The 11,485-nt window shown below is 34.2% G+C and overlaps 1 protein-coding gene across 2 annotated transcripts in view; it reads right to left on the reverse strand.

Moving 5' to 3' along the window:
* Positions 1–11,137, reverse strand: part of LOC123678666 — a 52,324-nt gene extending 41,187 nt beyond the window's left edge. The window contains exons 1-2 of one of the 2 annotated variants that reach the window (XM_045615803.1): positions 11,000–11,137; positions 6,109–6,178 (exon numbers count right to left, since the gene is read on the reverse strand). In XM_045615803.1, the coding sequence (XP_045471759.1) occupies positions 6,109–6,165 (57 nt within the window). In that variant the 5' untranslated portion in view covers positions 6,166–6,178; positions 11,000–11,137. Of the gene's footprint in view, positions 1–6,108; positions 6,452–10,999 lie in introns of those variants that run through there. The other variant, XM_045615810.1, reaches the window with a different exon arrangement.
* Positions 11,138–11,485: the final 348 nt, after the last annotated feature.

The raw sequence follows: 11,485 nt of genomic DNA on the forward strand, positions 1-11,485 counted from the left end.
CCTACAACAGCTATGAAAAGTAGTGTATTCTTCATAGTTTACTGATTTTCAAAACTATGGATTGCTCATATTGCGAGAAATAGTATTTCTCAAGGCACACACCACGCTTGATAGACCTATGAACTTGGGCTTTTGAGAAATCGTTTCTATGGAAACGCAAGAAATGCATTGATTTGACTATAGCTATTAGAAGGTATAGAATCATTTCTGTAGGTTTACTGTAACAATCTAAGAAAAGGTGAGTTTTTAAGGTTTAGTTGACCATTATGTAACTGAATTTTGGATTTTTGTCTAGACCATTGATTTTTTAGTTTTCGTCCCTGAATAAATAGCTCTACCCATCGTTACAATGTTTGTTATTTTAGAATTCTAGAGGATAATCTTAAACGATAAGGTTAGACTAAATAATAAAGAATTCATGACAATTAGTGACCGGCCGTGAACACGATGACTCCCGAAAGTAAGAACCTGGAAAAAACTTGAATGGAGCAGTTAAGTTCGTTGATGGACCTAATCCGACTATAGGAGTTTCAGAAACATAGTCTTTCGAAATTTTATTTTCCTGTTAACTTCAATACTACAATACTCGTTTTAAATTTTATGTTGATCGAACAGAAATATACAAAAATCATGAAGTATATCGAGAAGATATTGCCCAATTTAATCGTGGGCACAAAACCGACAGAGTTTAAATTTTGCAAGTATATACAAAATAACGATTTCAAATTTTATGCAAAATTTCGTATTGATCGTACCTTCGGAATAATTGAAAATTTCAGCAGAATATCAAGAAAAAAATAGGGAAATAGAGTCAGCAATTTATGAGCGAATGTTCATTCATCCGCTTATTACACCCTTGGATATATCTCTATACGGTTCTGTGGTCTTCAATGACGCAATTGGTTCATGAATGCAGGAGCGCTCGAAAGCTTTCGATTCCAAGTCATGGTTTCCTCATTTTTATTTTTTTCACAGGTCCATTCTTCTTTATTTGTAGTAGGTTTCTAGACTTCGAGTTAATAAGGTATCGCATGTTCTTTATTTGATCATCTAGGTATTCACGAAAACAGCGGAGTTATTGTTAGAAAATCATCAAACTGTTTTCTACAATCATGTCGACGTAGGCTACTAAGCAATTAAAATACATATTTACAAATTTTACAGTTTTAGCATGTTCCGAAGAAGTCGGAAGGAAGAGCTTATTTTTAAATTGTGGTCAGTGCAATCAGAAATAGTAAACGAACCATCGAAAATATCAAGGACGAGATTCCAAAATTTATATTGGCGCAGTAGTATTCGACCCGATTAATTGTAAATGGAAAATTTCCTAATCGTTTCACAAACAGAAATCCCATTGGAGTTTCCGTTTCCTAATTGATTGAAAACACTATAATTTTGGAATATTATTTCCAAAGCATTAAAATGGGTGGCATGAAAGAATATTCAAATCTTCTTGATTTTCCTTCATAAAAAGTGTAACAGGAAGAGATTCAACCAGGGGCGGCTCTAGGATTTTCGCTGCCTGGGTGTAAAAATATGTTTGCACTCACCCTCCTACCAAAAGTAGGCAACTTGAAGTTGCCAGAGTTCAATTAAATTATCGTTCTTTCGAAGGTTCGAAGAAATTGAATCTCAAGAATGGACTAGTTTTCATTTTTTTGTTGTTAAGGATTAATTCTAAAAATTTAAGTAAAATGAAACAAAAATGTGGAAGAATCATTGAAATATCTCTAGAAATGAAAAAGTTATGGGACTTTGTAGTTGCGCTTGGAAGAATAATTTCATAGTACGCAGCGTCTAGTGTGTGACGTCACGCCACTTACACGAGGCGACTGGTATTCGCAGAGTGCTTACGAATTCATTGGTGTACAATCACTTGTGCCGTTCGTGTCGTGTTTTGTTCGTTACACGATGGCTTAAGTAAAAAAAAATCCTAAAAATATTGTATTGTGCCTATGTGTGCAAGCACGACAATTAAAAACTCAAATAAATTGTTTTTTCATGTACCAAATGACATGAATCAAAGGAAGAAGTGGTGCAAATTAATGAGACGTGACTTAATTGGACCTAAACTACTTCATATGTGGTGTGAAGATCAGAATTGATTCATACCGGATTTTATACGGGCAGTAAACATTACTTTTTTCTCTTTTTACTTTTTACTCCTCACATAAATATGTTTTGCCATTAATAATGGATAGACTTCAACAAGCAGTACTCAACTACAAACTGTTTATGAAACGTTTTTTAAATAAATCATCGTTATAAGATGAACCATGATGGAGCAAACTCAGTAGATACTTACTTGAAAAGTTTAACTCCTTTTATTTCAGCACTGACATAAGATGGATTTGAAGAAAAAAACTCCATCACTGCGAATATATCTATTTTAGGCAAATTGTCACTTTGTCCTTTCACGAAGCCTTCTTCCATTATGGTGACATAAAAACAAAACTCGAGTTAAAACTACACTGTACAACTACAAACGACGCGAGAGCCTTGGCGCGGCTAAGTATTTAAACGTAATTTATGGTGTAGCGATCACAGGCAAGTGGCGTGAAGTCACAGACGAGTCGGAGACCAAAGACGTTCCGCGCTAAAATACGTAAATTTAAATAATCCATTTCTCAGGCATTTATTGATGGATTTTCATAATTTTTTCACTGATTTATCAGTTTTGCTCTATATTTCAATTCTATCGTGTCAAATATAGTATTATCAACATCACTAAACTAGTCCATTATCTAAGGCTTTACAACATCGAAATCCACTTTTCCAGATTCTACATCAGCTAAATCCCTCACAATTTTACTGCTTCATATATGGTTTTTTTTTTCAATTATCAGATATAAATTAGTTAATTTACGATAAGGACGACCCTAAGTTATTTTTAATTGATTTCATCAAAAAAATATTTCATTTTGTACTAGTGACCGTAATGTGAGAAAAATTCTGAGCGTAGTATTATAAGGGACCAGGCAGCAGCCTAATGGAAAAATTGTCACCGGTTGATTTTTCTGAATTTTTCGGATGTTGTAGAGTACGACCTTCTGAACAAGAAAATGTGTAAGTCCAACTCAATCGTCAATCCTATGACTAGCTTTCGAGATACAGGATGTTGAATTTGGTAAATGGATTTCCTTAAAGTAACATTTCTCATAGGAAAACATCTTGAATGAAACAATTTTGTGCGACAAATATTGCTTACCCATAAGATAATAATTTCAGACTGGTTTTCAATAAAAATTATTGTTAGATAGTCAAACATTATTCAAAATGAAATTTGTTTAGTTCATAATTTATACCCTGTTATCGAAAAAGTCGTCGCTGGAATTTTCCAATTTTTCGTCAAACTCTTAGTTCGAGTACACTATTATAATGTCAAACATTACTGGCTTTGTTATGACCACTCGAGATACACAGGGTAATATATTAAGTGGAGCGACCTCAGCGATCATTGTTACAAAAGTTGTCAAAAAGTTATATACAATAAATATTTCAACCATTACAATTACAATAATTAGATATCAGTAACCAGATCATAGATATCTTGATTTGTTCTCGTTCTAGTTACAGGGCGTTTCTTGGGAAATGACCTTCGAATATTTGTTTTTTTTTCAATATTATGGGCATCCATAGAGTAATAAACAAAGATAGAGGGAGTAAATGCAATTTTTACATGTCCCCAAAATGGTTAGATTACGTTGTCGGATTGTGATGTATTTTCAAATCCACAATTTTACAATATCGTTATGAATGTATTTTATATTGAATGAATTAGTTAATATTTGAGTGATTTCCGATTAAATATTCAAATTTGGAATCCAATATTTTCCCTAATTATTGAATTTATAATAAGCACAATATTTATTATTTTCTGTATCTACCTGCTGAAATCCACTTTTGGATTCCTAGTGTCATCGGTTCTTTCAAGTCGTTTGGCGCGCTTGAAGTTTGTTTTCTGAATTTCTGATATATTTAGGTATTTATTTTAATATATTTTGAGTTAATATGAAACGTTGATTCACGATGGGACATAAAAAGTGCATTCTTTGTGGAGAAACTCGCGAATTGAGTGAAATATCGTATCACTGATATGTTTTCATTTCCGCGCGTTTAATGTCAATTTTGATAGTTCACGCCTTTTTCAAAATATCAAAAGAGCATATTTATCCCATGATCAAAGAAATTCTGGAGAATGATCATCTGGACGAAAATCTCATGGTTTTCTGAACACAGAGTTTCATAATCATTTTATTCAACAAATTTTGATCAGAAGTTCCCAAATGGAGATGGAACAGGCATCGTTCCTCCTATTTGAGTGAAAATATTTTATTTTGGGTACGTCTTAAACCTGATTTAAGTTAACTCAAAAATGTAACGTAACGTAAAGTAAATGTGAACAAATGTTAAAGTTTAACTTCAGAGGTTCTGGTAAACTTTTTCACTCTACTGTTTTATATAGGCAAAAATACTATATCAACAACTCCTTTCCTAATGGCAGAATTCTGACATAATCACACAAAAAAAAAAGAACTACAAACTTCGGTGAGAAGATTTTGTCCGTTGTCCTCTAATTCTGTCAGTGTGTATATATCATGATATTTAATCTAATAATAGTATATTCTAAAACAATTTTCAGAATGGGCTCCTATTCCAACACGAACGCATGAGTGTTGGAATTGCCTTCTTCAACGAGTATTAGACGATATTTTCTCTATTTCAGTCGAGTTTTGTGAAACATTGTCGAAATTCAATGAAAACTTCAGATTATACATTCTAGTGACATTTGTATTGTATCTTGGCAGTTGGTGTGACTGTAAAAAAATTGACAGATTACGGAATTTAAATCTGATTCGTACGTTTCAAATTTTGAAATAATTTATAATTACGCATTTTATTCGTATTATGTGTGACAAAATCTATTTAACACCAACAGAATTAAGAGAAATTGCGAATAATGTCGCAAATCATTTCACTAAATCCAAATTTAATTATATTGAAAATTGACGTGTGTTGAATTTTAATAGGATTGGTCTGTGTACACAACCAAAGAACGAAAAATATAACTGAAAACGATGCTGTAATGAGTTCATCACAGCACTGTTTTTGGAACTGTAATGAACTAATTACAATACTGAAATACAGAAAATGAAGTTACTCACTTGTTGTTAAATGATATCGAAAAATAATATCGTCTAATATCATTAGAGAGAACATTTGTCAGCAAAGTTTTCTCGTAGTTTTATTTAAGTTTGTTGCTTAGGCAACAAAATTTCATTTTAATCGAAAACATTCCAGATGTTATGATTCGATATTTTTCACTTGAAATCAAGCAATAGGTAATTCTCTCTCTCCCATTCCTTCATAGGATTAAGAATCAGTACAAAATGAGCTTTCAAATGATATACAAAAAGGCGATAACTAAGAAAAAATAATGATGTAAACCTATGTCTTCCTCAAAGTGAATATCGACATGTTTGTGGAATTTTCCCAAAATTTATTTCAAACCATGAATTCGGCTGGAATATAGAGACCCCCTGTTTATTATTATTATGATGTTACAAATCATTCTCATTTTCTTCATAACCCTCTCAAGCAACTCAAATTTTCATAGAATTCGACCTAATTTGTAACAAATCATCTTAGAATCTACACATATTCATATTCCTAGCCTTCTCCCCCGTCAAATTTGATATTTTTTACTGATAGGTACCATTTCTTATACTGTTTTGTCAAGATTACCTTCTACAGCTATCTAGACAATTCAACCTAGTACAAAACTTCTCATAAACGATTTGAAACGAATTTTTTCTTCAATCAAAATAATTTGCATAATAAAAACATATCCGTCAATGAACTCAGTCAAAAATGGTGTCCAATTTCAAAATTCAACGGTCAATTTTGTGTTACACACCAATCAAATCACATTTGTGTTTTTTAAATCACAAAATACTTTTAAATAAATAGGTACCTGCGAAATTACCGAAGTTACCTATTTCCGATCTTCAACTACATAAGTAAACAAAATAGATTCATACTTGATCGTGAACCATCGAAAGCTCGATCAACTTCAATAATTGGAAATAAATTTGATAAGTCTCTCACCTCTCTCTGTATCCTCAGAAACTGCTTGTGCAGTGGCTTGTCATCCTCGGATGTCATCACGGCGATGGATCTAAACCAAACGATAGGGTTAAAATATACACTTTTCACCTTCGATGGTCTAGCATGATACCAAACAGGAACTGATCACTGACCAAAACATTTCGACGAAGGTTAGAAACGTTAAATCACGGATGCGCGCGATCGCTGCATTTCGGGGCCCCGTTTTCAAAAATAAATCAGATAAGAGCGACTCTCCGCAAAGATCGGGTCCGTAAGTGGAACCTTGAATAATCCATTATGCTCGATCGAGGCGCGCTGGGAAAATATGTGCTATTCCGTTGTCCCGTCAATTAATATGTAGGTGCATGTGATCGAGTCGAACCTTTTGCCCCCCTATTAGGAGCGCAGTGACACTCGAAGGAATTGCGATTATACACAGTGGGCCAATGAAAACGAAACGGCGGCTCTGTAGGTCGCCAGAACCGAATTACATTACACACAAGGGCTGAGACTTTTTCGCCTTTTTGTATTCGAATATTCATTCTCAAATTTAATTTGAATGAATTATATTCAAGCAAATATTCGTACTTGATTATTTATGAGTAGTCATGAATATTCAACTATTCAATAAATATTCAATAAGTATTCATTTATTATTTAGTGATTATTCAATGAATATTCAGTGATTATCCAATAAATATTCAGTGATTGAACTAATGTTAATGAACCAATAAAATTCTCGAATTTCCCATAGTTACGGCGTTTTGAACCAGTGAATATTTATGAATCGTAACGAATATTCAGTTATAATATCACAAGAGCATAGACAATATTCGATTATAGACCGATTCACGAGACGTAGTTCGCGAAACATCACGAGAGCGCAGCTCGAGTGGTGTTTCGCGAACTACGTCGATTGAAGAGGTTTGTATAATCGAAATATATTGTCTATGCTCGACTGATATTCGTTACGATTATAAAACGAATAATTGCAATAACTATAACCAAAGCACTGCATTTTGATCATTCAATGACATTTTACTGAGCTTGACTTTTATTTTTTGGCGAACGTCCAAGAATGTTACTATGGAAATGATCACAATATGGCAGGAGGCGAAACACCAAAACGATTATACCACGACGTCAAGTAGTTCACTTATCAATACGCCATTAACTATGGGAAATTTAAGGATTCTATTGGTTCATCAGAACATGAGTTGTATAATTAATATAACTAATCGCTGAATAGAAAACAATTCACTGAATAATCAGTGAATACTCAACTATTCACTGATTGTTCATTAATAGAGAACTGGTCATTGAATATTCAACTATTCAGTGAATACTCGACTATTCACTGATTATTCATGAATAGAAAAGTAGTCATTGATTATTCAACTATTCATTGAATACTCAACTATTCACCGGATACTCGACTATTCAGTGAATATTCATGAATATTCGAATAAATATTCAATGAATTAAATCATTCATTCATGATTCCCAGCCCTAATATACACACCATCAAAAGTTTCGGCCCCCTAGGTTTCTCAAGAAATAAACAATCTTTGTTATCTATAGCAAAGATCTCATTTCTAAATGAGATGAAGATTTTCCTCTATTCCAACTGCAATATATTTGATAGAAAATCTTTGTTTGTTACTCTTTGCTTTATGAAAGATTAAACAAAATAGGAAAAATAAGAAAAAATATAAATTATTTATTTTCGATTAATTATAGTTATTCCACAACGGAATCCGAATTCAATAGCCCACCTCTTCTTTCAATAAACTGGCCAAAACGCCTAAGCACCCCACGAATCAAGTCGTTAATGAAATTTTCAGGTATATCGTTCCATTCTTCCTACGTGCTCAATTGGATTCATGTCTGGTGAATTTGCTGGCCAGTTCATTCTCTGGATATTGTTCTCTTGAAGAATGTTATGAATCGGTGTTCGGTGCTATCACCGCACAACTCCTCACTAGGCGTTATCATCCTGATTATAAATTAAATTATCCCCAAATTGCGCAGAGGAATGTTTGGTTCAATGATGTTTTCTACGTAGATGGCACCTGTCATTGTTCTTTCAACGATAATAAAGGGGTACGGCGACCGAACATTAAACTCCCCAGCACATTATTGATTCGCCTCAAAAGGACACCACTTCCCGGGCGGAATTATTATTATTATTATTACAAATAAATGAAGGCTGAGGACTAAGTCCTATGTAAACCTAAAACTAAAGAAATCAAGTCGCTCTAGTCTACCTGAACCCTTCCAAACCCTTTCTCGGCTGCTATCTCTTTGTAAACCGAATCGTGACTCGTCCGAAAAAAGTACATTGCTCCATTTTGGTACCAGCCAGTCTTGGTGGTGTTCTGCCCATTAGAAACGAGTAGCTCTATGCCCAGGTGATAGCCGCGGTACTTTTGAAAGTCCTTTTGCCCTTGAATATAAGGAATGCAACCGTCTCCTTATGGAGAATTACCTCTTCACGATGGAGTGAGAGGGTGACATGGGCAGAGATCGCTGAATAGCCCAATTGAAGAGTCGGGATGAAACACCGGAATCCCTAGAGAAAGAACGCATCTACGACATTTGAACCGAGAAAAAGTCGCCTACATGTTTCCTTGAATCATCTATTCTATTTGAATTCGAATCCATAAAAAATAATTACATTTGAAATATTTTCCTTCCCTACAATTTTTTTTTAAACTGTTTAGTATTACACACTTAATCGGCGAATTCGGCAATCACCATCCACCCTCCGCTGTCACTCAGTACAAATATCCAAACCTGCAAGGGCGCCGACTTGTGTTATTGCCAAGGCGGCAGAAAAATTAGAGCGGGCCTACATTCGCGATGAAATTCACCAGAAATACATTGTTGTGGATGTCAAAATATGGCAAATGATACCTCATTGAAAGGAATTTTTCTTCTTAAGGACGTACACTAAATTTCTCACTAGGTTCTTCAGTGCATATTCATTTTGATTCTGAACAGAAATGGCTGGATCGATTCTTTTATTTTTGAAAGAAATCTTGGTATTTCACCTATTATTTTATTTTATTGATGTGTCAATCAATAACAATTTATTGGTCATTCACAGATGGCTCGAACTTCCAAAAAAAAAAAACGAAGCGGTGCCATGGATTTCTCAAGATATGGAGGCAGCTCTGCAAGCCATTAATACACATTCTTTATCAATTAGAAAAGCAAGCTAACAATTTCATATCCCAAAAACTTGCTTGCTTCGTCGGATTCACAATGTTGTCACGCACATAGGACCATGAAATGATACCTACAAACAAGTTTTTACTGCTGAACAGGAAAAACAATTGTTTGATCACAGTCTCGACTTGGAATAACAACAAAGGACTGCCAAAAATTGGCCTTTGATTTAGCAAAAAAATCAACATTGAAGCATATACTTTCCATAAAGAAGCCAAACAAGCTAGTATCGACCGGTTAGCTGTCTTCAGACAAAGAAATCCCCAAATCTCTATTCATGCTCCTGAGGCTACCAGTATGGCTAGGGCAGTAGGATTTAATAGGTCTCCTAAACCCGCAACTTCTAAGGAAAGGAAAAGTGGAATGAAGGAACAGACTAGCACACCATTCAAAGAAGAATTGGAAGCTAGTCTAACTAAAAAGGAAGCACAAAAGAAGAAAGTTGAGTTTGGCAGTTGCCAAACTCTCTATCAGTTGATAGACAGCGTTTCTAAAGAAAATAAGAGAAAGAAACAGAAACAAATGATATATCCAAGGAGACACGATTCATCAGAAAGTGAAGATGATAATCAAGGTAATACCGAATGCCTGTATTGCCATAGTAAATTCTCGGATTCCAAATCTGGAGAAGGGTGGATACAATGTGTGCTATGCAAGGAGTGGGCTCACGATGCATGCGCTGGAGTAGAAGAGGATAAAGAAGGTTTTCAGTGTATTATGTGCACAGACTAATAAATGAATATTTTTTTGGATTTGATCGTTATTTGACATAAGGTTTAATTTAACTTCCATAATTTATTTGGGGTACAAGGGACTAGTGGACCTTTTTTCCCCAAACATTGGGGCGAAAGGGACCGGAGCCGCCATGTTGAAATTCTCAATCTAACTGAAAACTAAGTAAGTAATCTTAGGAGCTGCCCCCTCTTCCCCTGCAGGGTGAATATTTCAACTCCAGGCTATGATCCAATTCTTCTCAATGGAATTTCTTTTCCATCTATTCAAAAAATCAAGATCGCGAGTTTTTAGCAGTGACCACCTGTACAAAATTTGATTGAAATAGTTTTTTCTAATACAAGTGTCGAAGACACTGACATTCTTATATAAGAGTGCAAAATTCAAAAACAAACCACGTAGTGACAAATTTTCAAACTAAACGGGTAGGTAGGTATTAGAATTGGACATTATTTTAACGATCTCCGTAATATTTTATTCAACCTGATGCTATTTTTCCTATTCATTCTTCTGTGACTTTCGCATCGAAATACCTTATGAGGGTTGATAATACTAACACAAAATTTCAAATCTCCAACCGAGAGTTGACAGAGGACGAACGGTAGTGCCATCGTATAAAGTTCTCAATCACCCTGAATCTCAAAAACAGTGAAATTCAGACCTAAAATGTTTTCAGCTTTCAAGTCCACGAGATAAGTCCTTCACATAAGTGGAGAATGGCTGACTAGGTGCAGAAGTGTAAAGAGATGTTACCAATCCTCATAGATAATAACTATTTGATATCAATCCAATTGTTTTGTTGAAATTTTTTCGGCCCTGAAGAAACAAAAATATATTTTCGAAATGTTGACATTAGCTGAAATTCACTTTCCTCGATCACCTTGATTCCGTGCTGAAATACAAATATATTTTATTGTTGAATACTTACCAAGGTTCGAATCAAACCAGAAAAGCAATAATTGTTCTTTACAAAATCACAAAAATATGTCACTCAGAAATAATATGACAATAACTGTTCTCTTGAATAAAACAGGTTTACGTTAATATGACATATATTTGTTTCAAAGGCTATCTTTAATTGGATTTAATGTATATCCAGATCTGTAATTATCGAAGTGAACTACGAATATGGTAGCATCGTTTCAAGAAAGTTAACTATATAGGCATTAGATGGTTGCTGTACATGGTAACAAAATCGATTCGACTGACTGAATTGAATAGGAAAGATATTTACTAGCTAATTCAGATGTCTAATTGTAGCATGATTCTCAGCATAAAACTAGATTGCTTTAACGTATTATCACTACAAGTTTCACAAGTTGTTTTGTTGTAATCTCAATATCCCTTTACGATTTTATGATTTCAATTAGTTAACCCACTTTTGATCCGTGTGATTTTCCATTCTTTTTACAGC

This window comes from Harmonia axyridis, chromosome 1, assembly GCF_914767665.1.
Source record: "Harmonia axyridis chromosome 1, icHarAxyr1.1, whole genome shotgun sequence".
NCBI lineage: Eukaryota > Metazoa > Arthropoda > Insecta > Coleoptera > Coccinellidae > Harmonia > Harmonia axyridis.